Here is an 18082-nt window from a genome sequence, read left to right as displayed (position 1 = left end):
ATTTTTCCCATACAACTTTATCAAGATCAGTGGGCGTTAAACACGTACTCAGTGAGTCCCAACCATTGAAACTTTTGTTCTCCTCAGCAGCAGCAGGAGTGATCTCTGTCATTGTTTGTAGGTCTGTAAAGGACACTGTCCTGGAAAGTCCTCCTGCATTAGGAATGAGATTACCAGAGCTGTTATTGTGAGGGGGAGTTCTGCAAGGGCTGTAATCCTTCAGGACAGGATTGCACATGGCATGAACTAGGTTCAGCTTTAGTCACCTCATTTTTGTTAAACTTAGCAGAATATACTTAAAACCTAAGGTTGTTTCCTCCAACTGGCCTCTGAGCACAGCAAAACCGAGGAGACAAAAAGAATTTAGGCCCATCTTTTGTTAAGGAGTGTAGAGGACAGTGTGGCAGGCTGACACAGTGTTGTATTTCCAGAACGAGGAGCCCGTTTTCTCCAAGGACGGCAGCAAGTTCTTCATGACCGTGCCGGTGAAGCAGGGCGGCCGCGGCGAGTTCCACCACATAGCCATGTTCATTGTGCAGGTAAGGCTCCCACCAGGCTGCCTGACATACCCTGCTGGTGTTCTGGGGCTTCTGCTGTGGCCCAGGCAGAGGCTGAGCTTCAGTTCAGGCACAGCACCTGTGGCGTGGTCATTTGTCCTGTCCAGGGTGTCTCTCAGTGCAGTGGGACGCATTCATAACTTCTTCCAGTGTTAACACTAATTTTACCTTCTCTAAATACATTATACATACATATTTTTGAATAACAAATAATTTTAAATGTCTGTTCAGGATCTGCTCTTACAGAACAGTGAAGGGAGGCAATACCCAAACTTAAAATTAGTGTGAAAGTTAAGACACTTTTATTGCCCTTTGCAACGTTTCTCAGCAGCTTCCATTTCCCAGGGTCATTACTTTTTCCAAAGAAGAATCTGAAAGAAGATAAATTTGCAGTGTGACTTTGAAGGTCACCAGTATGAAGTTGTGATGAACTAATAAAGGAAATTATGCCCTGGAACGGAACACTCCAAGGCATCTATTTAAATCATCAGAGCATCAGTCCAGGTGCTTCAGCAGAGCCATTTGACATAGGAGGGATTACCAAGGTACCCAAAACATCAAAATAGCAGATTTGTGCCAGGCAGCTCTGTTCTCTGCCTTTATGACAGGGTTCTGATATGAACATTACTAAGTCTGAAATATTTTCACAGTGCACTGCAGACAGAACAAGAACAAAAGAACTTTAATGACAGTTTAACCTGAAGAAACAAGAACAGAGACACTCATTCACTAGAGTAAATATATCAGGGAAGAGTCAGTGAAGATAAAAGGGATCACAGACATGTCAAATTCTATTTCTGAAGAAAACAGTAACTTAGATGACAGTCTGGTAAAGGTGTGTTGATATAATAACCACATAAAAATTCACACCTGAGCACAACCATTTAGTTAATCAAGTCTTATTTTGGTATATTTCACAGTATGAATAAATACCTTTAAAATACATGAAATAATAATGATCTGCATCTGAAGGTGCACTTGGAACATTCCCAAGGATGTTAGAGATACAATCAAATTTGCCTAAACCTTCTAGGCTCTGACATTTCTTGCTACTAAAAAGCCCAGGAAACTTGATCCTAATTCAGGAAAATATTTAAGCAAAGATAAAGCCCACTCCTATTCAGTAAGGTAATTAAATACATGCCTACTTTATAACACATCTTTTAGTTCCAGCAGAATAATGTTTAAAGTGAAGCTAATGTTTCAGAATTTAGTATTCTGTCCCTTTTAGGCAGAATTAGAGCCCTGAGTACTGCACAGCTCCAAAACTAAAAAAATACTTCTATTTTGCCTGCCATCAGCATGAATAAACAAATCTGAACGGTATCAACAATGACAAATTTGGCTTTAAGTATGTAGTGCTCCTGGAAAAAGGAAATGTGATATCCCATGTAGCATCCATTACTCATCAGTCAGCAACATTCTGCGTGGTAATGGGGCTGATACAGAGCAGTAAAGGGCAGGAAATATGTTTATATGATGTGTTTTACACACTGCATTAATCTGATTGTCCATTATTTCTAAGGCAAACATGGAGGCATAAAAAGTATATTAACCGTTGCACATCAAGCCCTTTGTCACATTAGGTGTTTGTCACACCCTGGGAGAGCCACAGCAGCACAGCAGGTGCCCTGCAGAATTTAAAGCAGATCACCAGTGCCCAGATGGTCACAGCATTTCCGTGATGGAAAAGGGTAACTCTGGAATTTGGCACTGGGGTTCTCATTCCTGCTCTGGTGCCACTCAGCAGAGACAGCCAGAACAGAAATCAGCTGTCATTGTGAGGAAAGTTAAAACAGAACCAATGTGGACTTGCAGGGGTAAAGAAGCAAATTTTAATGGCTTGCTTTAATTTAATCACTGATGCTGATTTCTCAATCTTACACCAAATGCTGCTCTTTGTCAGGCTGCATTTCTTTGACTGCACTTCAGAAAAGCCCATGCCAATGACACCAAGCACGTTAGCAGAGGCATCTAATTAAATCTTTATACAGGGAGAAGTCACTGTCTGAAAGGTTACTGTCTATCATAGATTATTTACTGTCTGAATGCAGAGGGCTGTGGGTTATTGTTTTCAAATGCTTTTAGGAACTTATGAAATATTTAAAAGAAACTAATCTCAAAATGGGATTGAATCATGTCTTATGTATCTAGACATTTCTTTCATGGAGTTTTGCAACTCTAGAAAGTCTCTTTTTTTACCCCGACCACAAAATAAGAATTATAAAGTAACTTTAATGGATCAAGGCGATAACTTTCTGCAAGCTTCATAAATTATGTATTATGGCTATAACCTTGAAAAATAACCATGTTTATTAACGCTTGGCTGCGCTTTTTATTGCTGTTTCTTGTTAGATTCTGTGATCTTAATATTTAAATATCTATTTCAATAGTTGCAGCTTCTCTCTCTCTAGAGAAATAGTCACTCACAATAAATCACTGATACGTATTTTAATCATTCCTGGAGACAGCACTGAATATCAGAATCTTCCTGAACAGGGAGCCCTCGTCATAAACATATGTACAGCACCTGGCACAATATCCCGATTTCATTTGGTGCTTGCAAGGTTTGTCATAGAGCTGCTACATCATTCTTTCCTTGTGGATTTGTTAGGAAACAGATCAGGTCCAAGGGATTGGGTTCTGCCCTGCCAGCTCCCAAAATTCTCACAGGGTGTCTCTGTGTGTTTGCTGCTTCTTAGTTATTGCTGCTGTTGGTGTGGAGCTCAGGGCACAGTTCAGAAATACATGGATTAAAAATTAAGGCCAACCCTTTTGCCTTTATGACTTTTTGTAGACCTTGTAACCACTGAGTGTCACCTCTGAAATGTCACCTCTTTTCTTTACAAATTTTGTCTTGAGTTTGAAAACTAAGAATATGTTTATCCAGGCCAAGAATAATAACCCTAATATAGAAAAATCCACATAAAGTACATCCAAGCTGTGAGGGTTGGAAGATTTAATCTTTAGCCTGAGCCACGATTTTACCTTTTGCACTAGGAAACACCCACAGATGAGCTTCTCCCTTAGGTTTTGTTGTTTTTAACCTGTGTCTGATGAAGAGTCTGCTGCAATTTCCAGTCAAAGAGTTGGTTTTACCTGCATTGCATCCTGACTTCTAGTGTTTGTTGACAACTGAAAGAAAAATTGTGCTGAAAACGGAGATTATTTTAATGACTTTGAAAGGCTTATAGATGGGAGGGAAAGGATAAGTGAAGTTCAGGCCTGTCAAAATGTGAGGTTTGTGGTTTAAAGATGTTACGTTGCATATTAAAGGTTAAAAAGCTGTAATCAGTAATGATGTGCAGGGAATCCTGCAAGGCAAAGAAGAATGTAGCAAGGTGAAAGTTAATGTTTTCCATCTCTCACCAGGCTAAAAGTGAACAAATCAGTGTGAGACACCTGACATCGGGGAACTGGGAAGTTATCAAAATCCTGGCATATGATGAAAATACTCAGAAGATGTAAGCACTATTCCCTTTTTTGATAAAAATATTCAAATTATTAAAGTTGAATCCATTTAAATCAAAATTAAACAACAACATTCCTTCATTTTGGAGCATTACTATAACTTAAATACACCTGAGTACATAAGGTGCAGTTGTAAGACAATTCATCTGCCATTCTTTTCCTAAATGCTTTTTTATGCAGAGGAAAAGAATCACACAGTGATATCACTTGACTCTGTATTTTTCAGAATAAAAGGAATCAACACAGTGCAGCAGTAATAACATTTTGGTAACGTCTTTCCTGGAATCCAGATAAGAAGTCACAGTAAATTTTTAGTACTTGATAAAACATCACACCTTTACTGCATGAGGTCTCAGAGTTTTAGGGATCTGATTCAACTTCATAAATTCAAATTATTTGTGGAGATTATCAGAGCTCCTGATTCTCACCCACAGAGAAATCTTTCCACAGCCCATCTTAGTGATGGAGTGGAAGGAAATGCCTCGCATGTTTGGTGGTTTTGGGGAGGAGTTTAGAACTAACACAAAATGTCTGAAGGCTTCACCTGACTTCAGTGGATCTTGCTTAATTTTCACTTTTATCTGTCCATGGCAAAAATACACCAGCATATCTAATTCTCATTTGCTTTAAAATAAATGATATTTCAACAAGAACTTTCTTGAGGCTGCAGTAATTCCCATCTTTTCCACTGGTACGGGAGAAAACCCTTTTTTGACAAATCTTTCTATGGGTTTTAAAAATATATCCCTAGAGAATTTCCTGGTACTTTTGCAAGGCCCAGGGGTAAAAATGAGGCACTCAGGCTGCAGAGAGGTGACAGATGTCACCTGGGCTGTCTCAGCCACTTGAGGGGATTGCCTTGCCCTCCTTCTGCCCATCAAGCAGAAACTTTGTGGGGATCTCATCAGGGAAACACCCAGGGCTTCTCTTGGTGTTCTTGCAAAGTCTCTTTCCACCCATGCAAAGTAGATAGAAGAAAAAATTGGTTTACAGCTCAAAGAGGCTCTCAGATCTCATAAGACTTATTGTAATATATGACATAATTTCATTGTGACCTTTATCTACTGCTTGGATTTATATTGCAAACTCTTGAAGTGAAGCAGAAACTTTCTCTTCTGTATTTTTAGTATGCAGAGAGGTGTCCTGGTTGCTACTGGAACTCCTGGACATGACAGGAATTAAAATCATGAAATCCTGTTTTCATCACTGTTTTAACAGGAAATTGTATGGCTTCTGATATAATATATATATATTATATATAGCATAGATATATAGATATAGATGCTAATCTATATATTGGATCAAAGTTTAATCTTGGAACTTGGGTTTATATATAAGTATTTGATCTTCATGGATATTTGTGAATTTTTGATTTTAAAAAATGTAACTTATGGTGTCTCTCATGTCTCTAAACACTACCCAGATCAGACAGTTTACCAAACTGAGTTTAACTTTTTTTTTTGCTCTTTTGTGCACAGTTATTTCTTGAGCACTGAAGAGTCCCCAAGAGGAAGGCAGCTGCACAGGTAAGAGATACATGGGGCTTCTCATCCCAGGCCGTAAGTGCTGTGGTGCTTGGGTAATCATTGACATCATGTAAAAATTAGTTTGCTTGAGCTGCAACAAGGAAGAACCACAGCTTTTCAAAATAAAAATTGCTGTTTTCTAAAATATGGAAAAGCTTCTAACGCAAAATCTTTTTACCATTTACTAGTCCTTTATAAACATCTAAAAAGTTAAACCTAGATACAAGCATTTAACATGATTGTGTTTTAAAAGTAATCAAATACTAAATAAAATTTTCTGTATAAAAATATTTATAGGGTTTAATGAGGTAACATAAAGTGTGGGGGGCACATCACCTCATTTTCAGTGCTTAAATGTGAGGTTAGTGAGGTTTTCATGGTTTCCTACCATTGCTAATGTTGCCCCCCAGCACTGTGAGTTATCGCTGTGCCATTGGTGCTTTGGGCAGCTTTTGAAGCCTGTCCACGTGGCCAAGCTGACTTTATTGTATTTTATTCCAGTGTAAAATGTTTCTGGTCGTTTCTTCCCCAGTGTATCCACAGTGGGCTCCCTGACCCGTCAGTGTCTCTCGTGTAACTTCCTGAAGGAGCAGTGCACCTACTTCAGTGCAAGGTTCAGCCCCATGAACAGGCATTTTCTCCTGCACTGTAAAGGTAAGGCACCTTTGGGTGCTGCTTGTTTCTGAATTAATGCATTCCCTTCAGAAGGGCATTAGGCTGGAGTCTAACATTTAGCTCAGCAGGGGATTGCTCAAAGTTCTGTACAGAGCCTCTTCTAAGACTGCAAGTAAAGATGTTCTGTGAAATAGTTAAATTATGAGTGATGACAGAAAGCTGACCCCTCCAGTCCTGACCCCTCTGTCCAAGTAAAGAACAACTTACATTCACTCTAAATAGAAATCCTTCACCAAAACATTCAGAATTTTGGTGAGGCTAGTGTGGTTTGTAAGAGTTTATTATTTTATATACTGGGATTTTGGCAATGGTACTATGGTTTGTAACCATAGCTGACTTTATTGTAACCATATTGTAACCATATTTTAACCATAGCTGAAATTATTTTATATTGGGATTGATCTTGTGTATACCTGTATACTATACTATAATATAGTATATATACTATATAGTATATATATAGTATATATACTATATACTATACCTATATACTACACCTATTTTAAAAAAGAGGGCCTGTGTTCTCTAGCAGTGTTTGTACACATGTATGTGCAGTGTATCTATACACCCCCATAATTATGTGTATGGGTGTATCTACCAAAAAAACAGCTGTGGTTAAATCCCCAGAGACAGATCCTCTATATCAGTGCAATTGTAATAAATAACTCACAGTGTTTTACTGTTAGTTACATTCCAGTAGCACTAAATGGCACCAGTTGGCTTCAGAATTTCTGTAAAATCAAAAGTTAAAATGATCCCACACAGAGAAATTTATAACCTACACACAGGAAATAAGCATGATATGTAAGTGATAGAAAAACTTCAGAAAAGTGTGAGACAATGCATAATAAAGTACACAGGTGGACCTGTTGTCCTTGAAACTTGCAAAAATTTTACAGACACTATCCCCCCAGCATTTTTTCATAGCTCTGATCAGAGTGCAAAGAGTAGAGGACAATTCATCTGAAATACATATGGATAGCTCATTTTATATTCATACTTTTTCTCTATTTCCTTCACAACTCTACTTTTTTTTTTCCCCACACAAAAATAAAATACCTGCTGACTTGAGCATTGAACGTATCCAAACAAAGAACCTATGAATATATATTGGCTAAAATCAGGGGTTTGTTTTCAGTTTTGTTGTTTTGGGTTGTTTTTTTGTGGAAATGCACCTACAGAACACAGCTGATTAGAAGAACAGTGTACAAACTGTATGGTTTATACATGGGTAAATCTGCAGCAGAAGTGATGGAGCTAATCTCGAGGTCCTTCTCTGAGTAATGAGCTCCTCATGCTTTGAGCAGTTTTCCCTTGTGCCTGGTGCAATCCCCATGGGGTAAATCTCAGACTCTTGCAGGAGAGAGGGTTGATAAATTAGGAAGAGTTTTTTTTTGCCCTGAATCAGCAGTGTGCCGTGCTCCAAAAGCATCTTGTTACTGTTTTAGCAAAATATATTCAGCTTGTAATTCTTAATGTGCTTCTTTGATATAAAGATGTGGATGTCAGGAGGGGGTTGTGCATGTGATTGCTCACAAGCTCACGACTTTCAGTGACTTTGGCAGCTCTCTGTGAGCTGGGAAGGCCGTGGATCATCCTCCCAGGACTAAACCTAAGCTCCACTGCATTGCAGCAGGCGACCCTGAGCTGTAAATGTTGGGCAGGGATGCTAAACCATTGTCAGTAATTTTTTCTACCATTTTTCCTACCATCAATGAGGAGTTAATGCTGGCTGGGAGTTATGCAGGGTCTTCTCCTGTGTTTCCTCAGAGCCTGGCAGCAGCAGCAGCGTGGGCCCTGTAGTGCCAGGGCCCTGGGCTGGGCATTTGGCACTGTCAAAGCTGATGGTCAGTGCAGAACTGGCGTCAAAACTCTTCTGCTTGGAGAGTCTGAGGCAGAGTGCTCCGAGGAGACAAATGGCACATCTGCTGTGTGCATGCACTCTTGTTTTCCCACAGCAAAAAGCCTTCACACAATTGCTACAAAAGCAATTTGCCCAGAAAAACCCTTGGGGGACTCTGGACTGGTTCCATCTGTATAAGTTTCAATTCTTCAACCTCCTGTTTACCCACAAGCACCTTTATTAGGATAGTTTTTCCTTCCTAGTTTCCCTCAGCCAGGAGATCTCTCTCATTTTACCAGCTCTATGCATCTCCAGAGGCTCTCCTGAGTGAGGAGTTATTTCTTGCCTGGTGGATGGAGGACTGGCCTCAGCCTCTCGGTTTTGGCAAGCACATCCTTGGCACTTTCCACACTGTTTGTGGATTTTCCCTTTAGCACTTCACAAACACTAGCAAGATATTTTTCTCTCCACCCAATTAGGATGGTTTAGAAAGGCAGTAGTTGTTTCTCCCCTTTTGTACAGCAGGAGATAAGCTGTGGGTTTGGTGTTAGTGATAGGAGGTCAGTGGGAAATTCAGGTGCTGTGTTTTGTTCTGATGCACTATAACATAATGCCTGTGACACAAATTTGTCCTTGTCCCCCTCTGATCAGCGTTTTAATCTACTGCAATCTCCCTTTATTCAAAATGTCATCATCCTTCCATCTTTTAGTATGACAAATAGAGATAGGCTGGAAAATGCTGGTTCTTTCCCCCTCAGAAAAGGTCTTCCTTAAATAAGGACTGAAAGCAAAATGACAAATTCAGAAGAAGTAAAAAGAGCTGGAAATAAAAACAAACCAAAGCAAAAGACACATCTGAAGAAATTATCTTCTTAGAGAGCTGTGATTTGTCAACAATCTACCTGTAAGATTTTTGACAATCATCCCCCTTGAGGGAGAGAATGAAACTGATAAAAATCTTCAGTGAAGGCTGTGAATGTCATCATGCTATTTATTTCAGGTATTTGCATTTCCCTAGGCTCATGCTATAATTAATTGAGAGAGACAGCCTCTCAAAACACATAAATTAAGCTCTATCTCCGAACTCCCAAAGGGATTTTTTTTTCCACAAAAAAGAGAGTTGTAACTCCTAATTTCAAAGGGTCCATGCCTTCATCTGCCACAGGGTCCTCAGGGAGTTCAGCTTTTCTGCATTGTTCTCCCTGGCCCAGAAGTGACTGAGTGCTTTTAATCTAAACTCTGAGGTGGAACAGAATTTCTCCTGTGTCAATTCCGTGTTGGGGTGGGGACACAAGATTTTCTTTGCAGGTTTACACTGGTGGGCATCTTCAGAGCAGACTCAGCCAGTTCTGAGTATGGCCATGCCAGCTTCACATACACCCTGTGCATTTGCACAGGGGCTGTTGGCATGAAGAATTATTCCTGATTTTTAGTTTCTCAGCGGTACAGTGAAAATAAAGTATGTGAAATAGGATTAGATTACATCACACCTAGATTTAACTGTGATGCTGTTGGTTTTGCAGAGCTGGCATGCCAAGGGAGCTTCTTAAACAGATAATTATGTGAAATATATTTTTTCAACACCTCTATAGCTTTTCCATAGAGAAAATAAGTGGATATTATTAATTTATTTCCCAGTCAACCTAAAGTTTCTGAATGTCAACCTGCTGTATTTTAAACAGTGTCATTAAGTGAATTCATATTTTTTTTATTCATCACTTAAAGCTAAAATATGGAGATTATTAAAAAATAAAAAGAATGCTCCTTCTGGGGGTCAGGGTCTGGGCTGCTGACCAGGCACAAGGCAGGATTTGGTTGGTCCTGTGGCCCAGCCTGTGTCATTTCCAGGAGGTAAAGTGCAGTTCCTGCTGTGTGTGAGGGGAATTGTGTGTGTGGAGCTTCCAGGATTCTGTCTCGTGTGGTAATTGTGATCCCATCCTTTGTCACTGAACTACAGAGTACAAACCACCTCACCCTTCCTCTGTTTCAAAACAGGACCAGGTGTCCCAGTTGTCAGTGTGCACAGGACAAGTAATACTGCAAGTGAGTATACCTTATGGAATAAGTAAGTTTTCTTATCATATCTAATTTCTTTGGGGAGTTGAGAGAGGGGAAAGCACATGAAAATGTTATGCAAGTACATGAAAACTAATGTAACTAATATAAAGTGCTATTAATTACCTTTTAGCAGCAGCCACGTCAGCAAATGGTAAGGAGAGCAGTTAATCAATTGACTGAAAGTTTTCCAGATTTTTAGGTATCTTTTGGACTAAATGCATCTGACTCATCCTCTGTTTACACTTGAGTAAATTAGGTGGCAGGTTGGTCTTCATCCTTTTCACTTCCCATGTAGATCATGCTGCCACTGCAGTACACCTCCTGTGTTTTTAGAGATGTTTTTAAAGTTACAATCCAGCTATGTTGAAGTCAGGTACAGTCTTTGGATGATTAATCTTAAAAACTGACCTACATATGGTGATTTAGTCCTCCTCAATTTCTCAAATCTGAACAACCCCGCTGACATTTTCAATGAAGACAAATCCAATAATTAAAGGCTTTTTTAGGAGATTATTCTATAGCTCTGCTTGTCAAGTTTTGCTCATTATTTTCGTGTATATTGATGCCAGATCTGTTACTGTTTCCTGGCTGCTGAGGTGCTTTTGAGTGGCAGACTCTCCTTCAGCAGTTGAATTTTCCTGGTGGTAACAACTCTGCCACCCCCAGCTCCACTGTGACTCCACCAGCCTGGAGTTGTGGGTTACAGGAATGGGGGACAACTTCTCACTCAAAAGCACTAAACCAACTTTTAGACATCCTATTTCATTAACTGGGTTATCCCCAGGGTTTTTCCCAGAATCCAGAAATCCTGAACGGTGCCTGTCTGCATTCCCTTTGTCCTGGTCCAGTCACTGTTCAGTGGAGCCAATCTTGCACGTTGAAATACCATCCTGACAAACAGTGCCGTGCTCTGAAGTGTTAATTAATATCTGCACTTTAGTATCCTTTTCTTTTTTTTTCTTTTTTCTTTTTTTATGCCATTTTTGTGTTTGCAAAGCCCAGTGCCACAGCACAGTCCGGGCAGGGAGTTTTATCCAGCTCAGTAAGGGTAGCTAGTGCTCCAATAAATGCATTTTAGACTTCTGTGGAGCTCCTCAATTCTGTGAGAGCAGGCTTTTGCTCTTTATTACCTGCATCTAAAGTACTATGGAGTGTGTATTTCTGAAACAGAGATTTATGTGCAGCACCTTAGAGTAAAATAAAGCAAGTCAGGATAGAGGGATGTTGTTTGTTGTAACAACAAAAAGCCAAATAATAAGAGGGATAATTTACCATTAGTGTTTCAGTGCAAGATTAGATTATCCTCTTCAATTCATAATGGAATGATTAAGGATTATTTCAATTATTCTATCCTCAGACTATAATTATACCATTTTGGTTGACTGCCCAGAACAAGCATTCTCCTCAGATTATCTGTTTTGGCCCTAATTGAAGATTTTATTATTTAATTTAAAAAAAAATCTAAATTTTGGAAGCCAAATCAGTAATTTGAGCTTTAAAAAAAAAAAAATTAGCTATTCTTTCCCGTGTAAAAGGGTTGCTTCAAATTAGTCTGTAGCTTTAAACCCAGTTGATGGTCTTGCTCTTGGCTGAAGTAAAGAAGACAAATAAGGACGTGCAGTGACCACATTTAGCTGTGCTGGCTAAATATTGCCTTGGAATAGGTAATACTGGGGAAAAGGAGGCCTGCAGGAGGCTTTTAGGGTATTGCCAGCAGAGCAGCCTTGTGCTGCAGCAGCTGCTGATGGGGTTTGTCAGAGATGCTGATGTTCATGTTGGTCACCAGAAATTTCCTTGGTAGAGCTTAATGAAAACAAAGACCACCAAAGCCAGAAAAATGAACTGGATGTGTCTCCTTTTGAATTGAAAAGTAGTTGCATTATAAAAAAAAGTATGTACAGAAGGAATTAATTTACAAGATTAATTGTAAGCTTAATTTGTAAGATCATTGCACGTTTATCTCCTTTTTTTTTTTTTTTTTTTGAATCTTGATTTATCTCTGACTATTCTCCATGCCTTTCAACATGGTTTTTCTTCCTGTTTTCTAGAGTTTTATATTTTGGAAAACAACCCTGTGTTGAAAGAAGTTGTTTTTAAGAAAAAGAATTACAAGACTGAAATCAAAATGCTTCACATTGAGGATTACGGTAAATCTGGCAAAATGTTATTTTAGCAAGCCAAAAGCTTTCTTACAATGTTACTGTTTTTCATCTGTGTAACTACCAGCCTTTAATGTTTTGCTCTTTTCTTAAAAGAATTCCCTTTACAGTTGTCACTGCCAAAAGATTTCACGGATCGAAACCAGTATGCCCTTCTGTTAATAATGTAAGTATCTGTTTGGAATCATTCAAAATAATAAAGTACTTCATAGAAAATATTTAAATCTGAAATTAGATTTTTGTGGGTTTTTTGTGGGTGGGATTTTTTTATCTTTTGTAGGAAAAAGTATCTCACAGATTTGAAATGAGAAATCAAAGACTTGATCTTGGGAAGGTTTTGTGACAGGGGCTGTCTGGTGGAGGTGCCTGGGGATTTTTTGAGCTGGTCAAAGCTGGCTGTGCTTGGCTGCACTTTCATGTTTGGGAGGCACTGCTGTTTCTGGTGTAGCTTTGAGTAGCCCTGTGGTGCTTCCTGGGCCCTTTACTGATCCTGCCCACAGAGCTCCTCAGTCAGAGCATGTGCTTTTTATTAAGAAATAAATATTTTTATTTCTCCTTTTTATTCCTGGGAGAAATTAGTACAGCTTCCAGGAGGGGCTCAGTTGAGATGCATAAAGCAAAACTGCTTTTAGGAACACCAGAATGAAATAAAAGTTATTTTTGATCATCGGTGGTTGAAGGCGTGATAGGCATGGTCCAAAGTCTGTTGACTTTTGTAGAAAAGCTGGATGGGAGGAGGATGGTATTCCCTGGAAAGCTGTGCTGTTCTTGTAAAAGGAGATGGGTTGTGTTTCTTGCAGGGAGAGTCAGCCTTTAAATTCTGTGTAGCAGAGGAAAAGATCAGTCCTGAGTGTGCTTGAAGCCCACCTGGGAAAAGCGGTGATGGCCAGCTCAGGGCATCACTCCTGTCTCCACCCAAGCTCAGGATGGGTGGAGAGAGCTTTCCTGGACTTACAGAGCTTCTGCCAGTCCCAGCTGGAAGGAAGGGATGTGAATTTCAATAACAGACATGTAGGAGTGCCCTGCTAAATTCAGGAAAATGCCACATTGCTGACCTGTGTCACCTTAGTGAAACAGAGCAGATCTCCCCTGGGTGACAGCACAGATCTTTATTGCTGGATGTGAGGTGTTTACAGACCTGAGCTGCTGCATGACACCAAATTCCTCTGCTCAGATCAGGAATGAGGACAGAAAAGCACAAACCTGCTTATTTCTAAGCCCAGTCTGTGTTTTAAAACTCACAGTTTTCAGTTGTAATTATCTGCAGTTGTGGAAGCTCTCTGCTTTAATTGGCTCACGAGCATATTTTTCTTTTCTTGGGGAATAACAGGACACATGGATTTTATTTCATCTTTGCAGCTTTTCCTGGCATGATCTTGGAGGAATGATTATATTTTAAGCAGCTCTTACAGCAGTGCCAAAGGCAAACTGACTCTGTGAATTGACCCCAGCAGCCCTGCAGGGACCTGCAAACACTTGTGCTTGTTCCTGTTTCTGAGAGCAAGGAAACACAAAAGTGCTGGCAGTGCCACGCTTCCCTTTTCCAGTATCCTAATAAATACATCATCTGCCACATGCAGCTGTGGTAAAATATGGGGTTATAAACTCGTGTAGAACCTAGAGAAGACAGAAGGGAAAGATCAGAAAGCTGAGAAGTCCAAGGGCAGAAGTCACTGGAAAAGGAGAAAAAAAAAAAGCTGAAGAAAATACTATTTTGAATTGGTTTTTTGATACCAAGTGTTGAAAGAAGTGAGAACAGTTTTGAGGCAGGATCTGAATTTAAACTTACCAAAGTTATTGGTATCTAGTGAGCAAGTAATGTAGCAAAGTCATTATGTCTGGATGTGTTTTATAATTATTTTGGGGCTTTTTATGATAGGCATGTGGGATAAAAAGGAAAGTCATCAACTTAGGAATACAGATTGTTGTATCTACATTTATAGTATAAAGACTTTGATTCTTTTAGGTCAGATTCTTATCTTTGCAATACTGAATTCTCAGTGTTAGCTTTAGCAGGGGCTTTTTAGAAAACCCTGTACGCTAGTGAAAGTATGAAACTGCGAATTTTAAATCTGTCCTGGCTCATGTACTTTTTGAGCATCTTTTGTGTCCTCCTCTTCCCTAGAAGAAAAAGAAGTTACATTAAACTGTATTTCTTCAGCAGCTTTTTACAGACTTAAAGCTCAGGTTGCCAGCAATCCCTTTTTCTATTAAAGAGGTCCCCCAAATGAAATATAAAACTGCAAACTGTCACTGAAGTTATGGGAGGTTCCCTTGTGGGATGATTATTTGAGCCTTATAAATTCTGCCTAGCTCTTGAGAAAGAGCAGTTGGATATCTGTGGGTGTATAGGGGGTAATTTCTTGACCCACACAGCTCCAAATTGACGTCCTAAGGTTTATTTCATGTTCAGAAGTACTACTTTCAAAAAAGAAAAGAGAAAATTATTCACGTCCAAGGAGAACATGTAGCTTTTATAGGGAACATTGATTAGTTGTGTAGATGATATCATTTCCCAGATACTTGACTTTTCTGAGTCACAGAGTGGTACTGTTGGGACTGATGGAGAAACAGCCTGTTCCTACTGCCAGCAGTGTTAGATGAGAGCTGGGGGCTGATAACAAGTTCTGTCTTTTGTGCTGTTCAGCTACTCCTGCTTGCTTTCTTCCACTCTCAGCCATGATATGATTATCATTATGTTCCAGCTATTGAGAGAATAACCTTTGAAAAGGAATGCTTACCAATGTCCTTGGTAAGAATGTTGGTTTAATTGTACGTCCATTTTTTTGGAAAGGAGATTCTATAAAACATCTTGATCCAGGCAACATGCAGTTAAAATATAAAATCAGAAGATAACAAGAACAGAAAATTGGATTATTAGTGGAGAAGTGGGGTTTGCTTTCCATCTCAGTAGCACTGCACTTTCAAGAGGGAAAAGAGAAAAGAGGGAGGGAGGGAGGAAGGTAGGTGGGTGATGAGTGATTTTATGATGGGGATGGTGTTTGGTGTGATCTGTTCTTTGGGTTTTTTTTTCAAATCACTGAAAGTTAGTCACCATTTCAAAGGTGCACAATGATGGAAAGGCTTCTGTGTTCATGCAAGGATGTGTGCAAGTAAATTTGAACTTTCAGCCCATGGCCCCAGATGTCTGAGTGTTAAGGCTGGATCCTGGAAGGGCGCTTGTACCAGAGGAACCTGGTCCTGGAGTGAAAGCTGGGTGTGAACTGAGAACAGTTCCACGTAGACACAAGCTCAGCTTAAGGACCAGGACCTGATTATGCTGTAGCCATCAGCATAAAGATTGTGTGAACATTCATCCATTAGCAGCTGCAAGGCAAGCTGCAATACTCAAATAGTAGGTCATTGTATCACTGTGTTAAAATTTATGTCCATCTGCATGGCTGGACTGTCTAAGAGATCTCATGTAGAAACCAGTTATGTTGGCTGGTACTCTTTCTCTTTCCAGGATTGTGATGAGTGGCCCATAAAATGTTAAATAGATTAAAACACTTTCCTTTCTTCCATTTGTTCTCCTAAACCACTGATAATGTTTCACACTCAGTTTCCTTCTGATGTAATACACACAGTGTAGCTATATATTAGAGAGCTGCACAGTAATTGCCTGAAAAAGTGATTACCATCTCTTTTCTATATAATTAAGATCAAAGTTTAAATTTCATATCCTCGATTTCCTCATTATGGTTCACCTTACTCATTAAAAAACTTGGAAGATACATTTCTTGGTAACACACAGGAAATGATTAAGTAAAGACTCTGGCATTTAATCTGGGTAATAAAATCAGTGCTGATAATCATTCTTTATTTTGCTTTGATCATAATTAACCTCATTCTTTCAAATGTGTAGGTAATGTATCTTAAATATCAGTATCTATTATTTAAAGTTGTCCAATATATAAGTTGATATTGTAAAACTGAATCAGTGGAAAGATTGTCCTGGTATTTGAGGAGGAAAATACCCTGAGTATTATTCAAAGTAGCAGTGAATTGTCTCTGAGAGATTTCTGGTTTTTTGTTTACTTGTTTTCCTATATTTTGGTCATAAGCAAGGGTTGGTTTACCTGGTTTTGAACTGATGAAAGTTTTAGGTCTTGCACAAACAATCAAACCTGTTTATACCCCCAGTGAATGCACTCTTGGGACTGATAGCAAGATAAGACAACAAGGTTGGAAAGTGAATCTTTTGTGCAGCTTCAAGAACAAGCCATTAAAAGACTAGAAGAAATATGGAGAGGCATCATGCAAACATGAGGAAATATATGTCTGTTGTCTCTCTGTGGAGGGCAGAAGCACACCTCAGATATTCAGTATCATATTATAGTGGCAGCTGAAGAGTAAAGAGACCTTTTGGTGCTAATGGGATTTTTTTGTGTGTACCTCAATAGAAATAATCTTAAATGCTTATCACAGATTACTTAGATGGACATTCTTGAGAAAGACTAGCTACTGGAAAATTGATTCCTAAAGCAATGCATCAAACAACCCATCCTGCAGGGCTGGACAATGTGTAGTGTTTAAACTCTGAGCCCAAAAGTAGCCCAGCTATGACCTCCAAAAAGGAGCTTGAGAAACCACCACTGTCAGTTCTCACCCACTGAGAAACTTGCTGAGGTTCTGTTTGTTGTTCCTTTTTTATTAGAGACGTTCATTAAAGGTACCACCTTTGATTTAAAACACTTTTTGGTTTTAAGCACTTTCTGGCTTAGAGAAAGGCTTATAACTGTAATGGTTCTTCTATTCCTAAGTGTCTAGAAATATAGCATCTATATCTATATACACCAGATGTGGGTGTAACCTTGATATAGAACATGTATAAATCAAATGTGAGCACTGTGTTAGTTTTGTTCTCATATTTAAAGGGAGGAAAGCAGGCTGACTCACAATATTTTCAGTTGTGAGGAATGTGTTAGTGTGTTGGAACGTTACCTAGTCAAACATGGATCTTTCTGACATATTGTGGAAAAGTTGGAAGAACTTATAAATAATTGTAACTGGTCTGAGGCTCCAATTATTGGATGTAATGATAAATACTTTGTGAACACATCTGTGTCAATGTGTAGTGCTTCTGAGAACCTTGCTGTGTGCAATGAGCAGAAACTGGAAGTGTTGTTCTGCTCCTTATGGCAAATAATAATGATTATATACTTCCTGAATTGTGTGTTTTCTGCAGGGCTCACTTGACAATATTTCCAGACTCATTGCTTTGCAGTGTTAGTAATTAGTGTAATCACAACTGAATTGGTTAAGCACACCAAAAAATGCTGCTCTTTTCTTTCTGTAAAGCCAAGTATGAGCCTGATGAGTAAGATAATGGTAAATCAAGCATAACAGGTTGTGGCTGAGTCTTAACTGAGTAATCCTGATTTCAGTACATGATATAGCAACTAAATAGATAGGTCTGACTGAATGTGAGAACACACAGGTTCATCAAATGCTTGCCAATTAACTGAGTGATTACCTTGAAGATAGTCTGTTTTATCCACAGCCAGAGCCAGATACTGAATCAGCACATTGTTGTATTTATAAGACAGGATAGGATATTTTATCTCTCTTTCCTCCTCAGGGTTTACATAAGTCTATTTGGCAAAATAATAATTTCTCTCTTCATCTTCCTTTCACCTTAGACAGGATACTCCCACAGACCATCCAATTTAATTTCCTTACAGCCAGCACAGACACTTTTACATTTTAATTTTGCATTCCACTGGCAGATGCAGCCTGCATAGAACTATTTTGCATTTTGTACAACTTCACGATAGCACGTTCTTTTATTCT

General features: G+C 39.1%; 1 protein-coding gene across 2 annotated transcripts in view; it reads left to right on the top strand.

The window, feature by feature from the left end:
* The window catches only part of DPP10 (dipeptidyl peptidase like 10), a 429398-nt gene that overhangs the window by 399022 nt on the left and 12294 nt on the right, over nucleotides 1–18082 (top strand). For both annotated transcript variants that reach the window (XM_063400940.1, XM_063400939.1), the window contains exons 13-19: nucleotides 432–539; nucleotides 3930–4021; nucleotides 5507–5554; nucleotides 6087–6208; nucleotides 10068–10115; nucleotides 12179–12277; nucleotides 12386–12455. In XM_063400940.1, the coding sequence (XP_063257010.1) occupies nucleotides 432–539; nucleotides 3930–4021; nucleotides 5507–5554; nucleotides 6087–6208; nucleotides 10068–10115; nucleotides 12179–12277; nucleotides 12386–12455 (587 nt within the window). The remainder of the gene's footprint in view (nucleotides 1–431; nucleotides 540–3929; nucleotides 4022–5506; nucleotides 5555–6086; nucleotides 6209–10067; nucleotides 10116–12178; nucleotides 12278–12385; nucleotides 12456–18082) is intronic.

This window comes from Prinia subflava, chromosome 6 (genome assembly GCF_021018805.1).
Source record: "Prinia subflava isolate CZ2003 ecotype Zambia chromosome 6, Cam_Psub_1.2, whole genome shotgun sequence".
NCBI lineage: Eukaryota > Metazoa > Chordata > Aves > Passeriformes > Cisticolidae > Prinia > Prinia subflava.
Note: the sequence above shows the minus strand (reverse complement) of the source record. Positions and strands in the feature narration are given on the sequence as shown.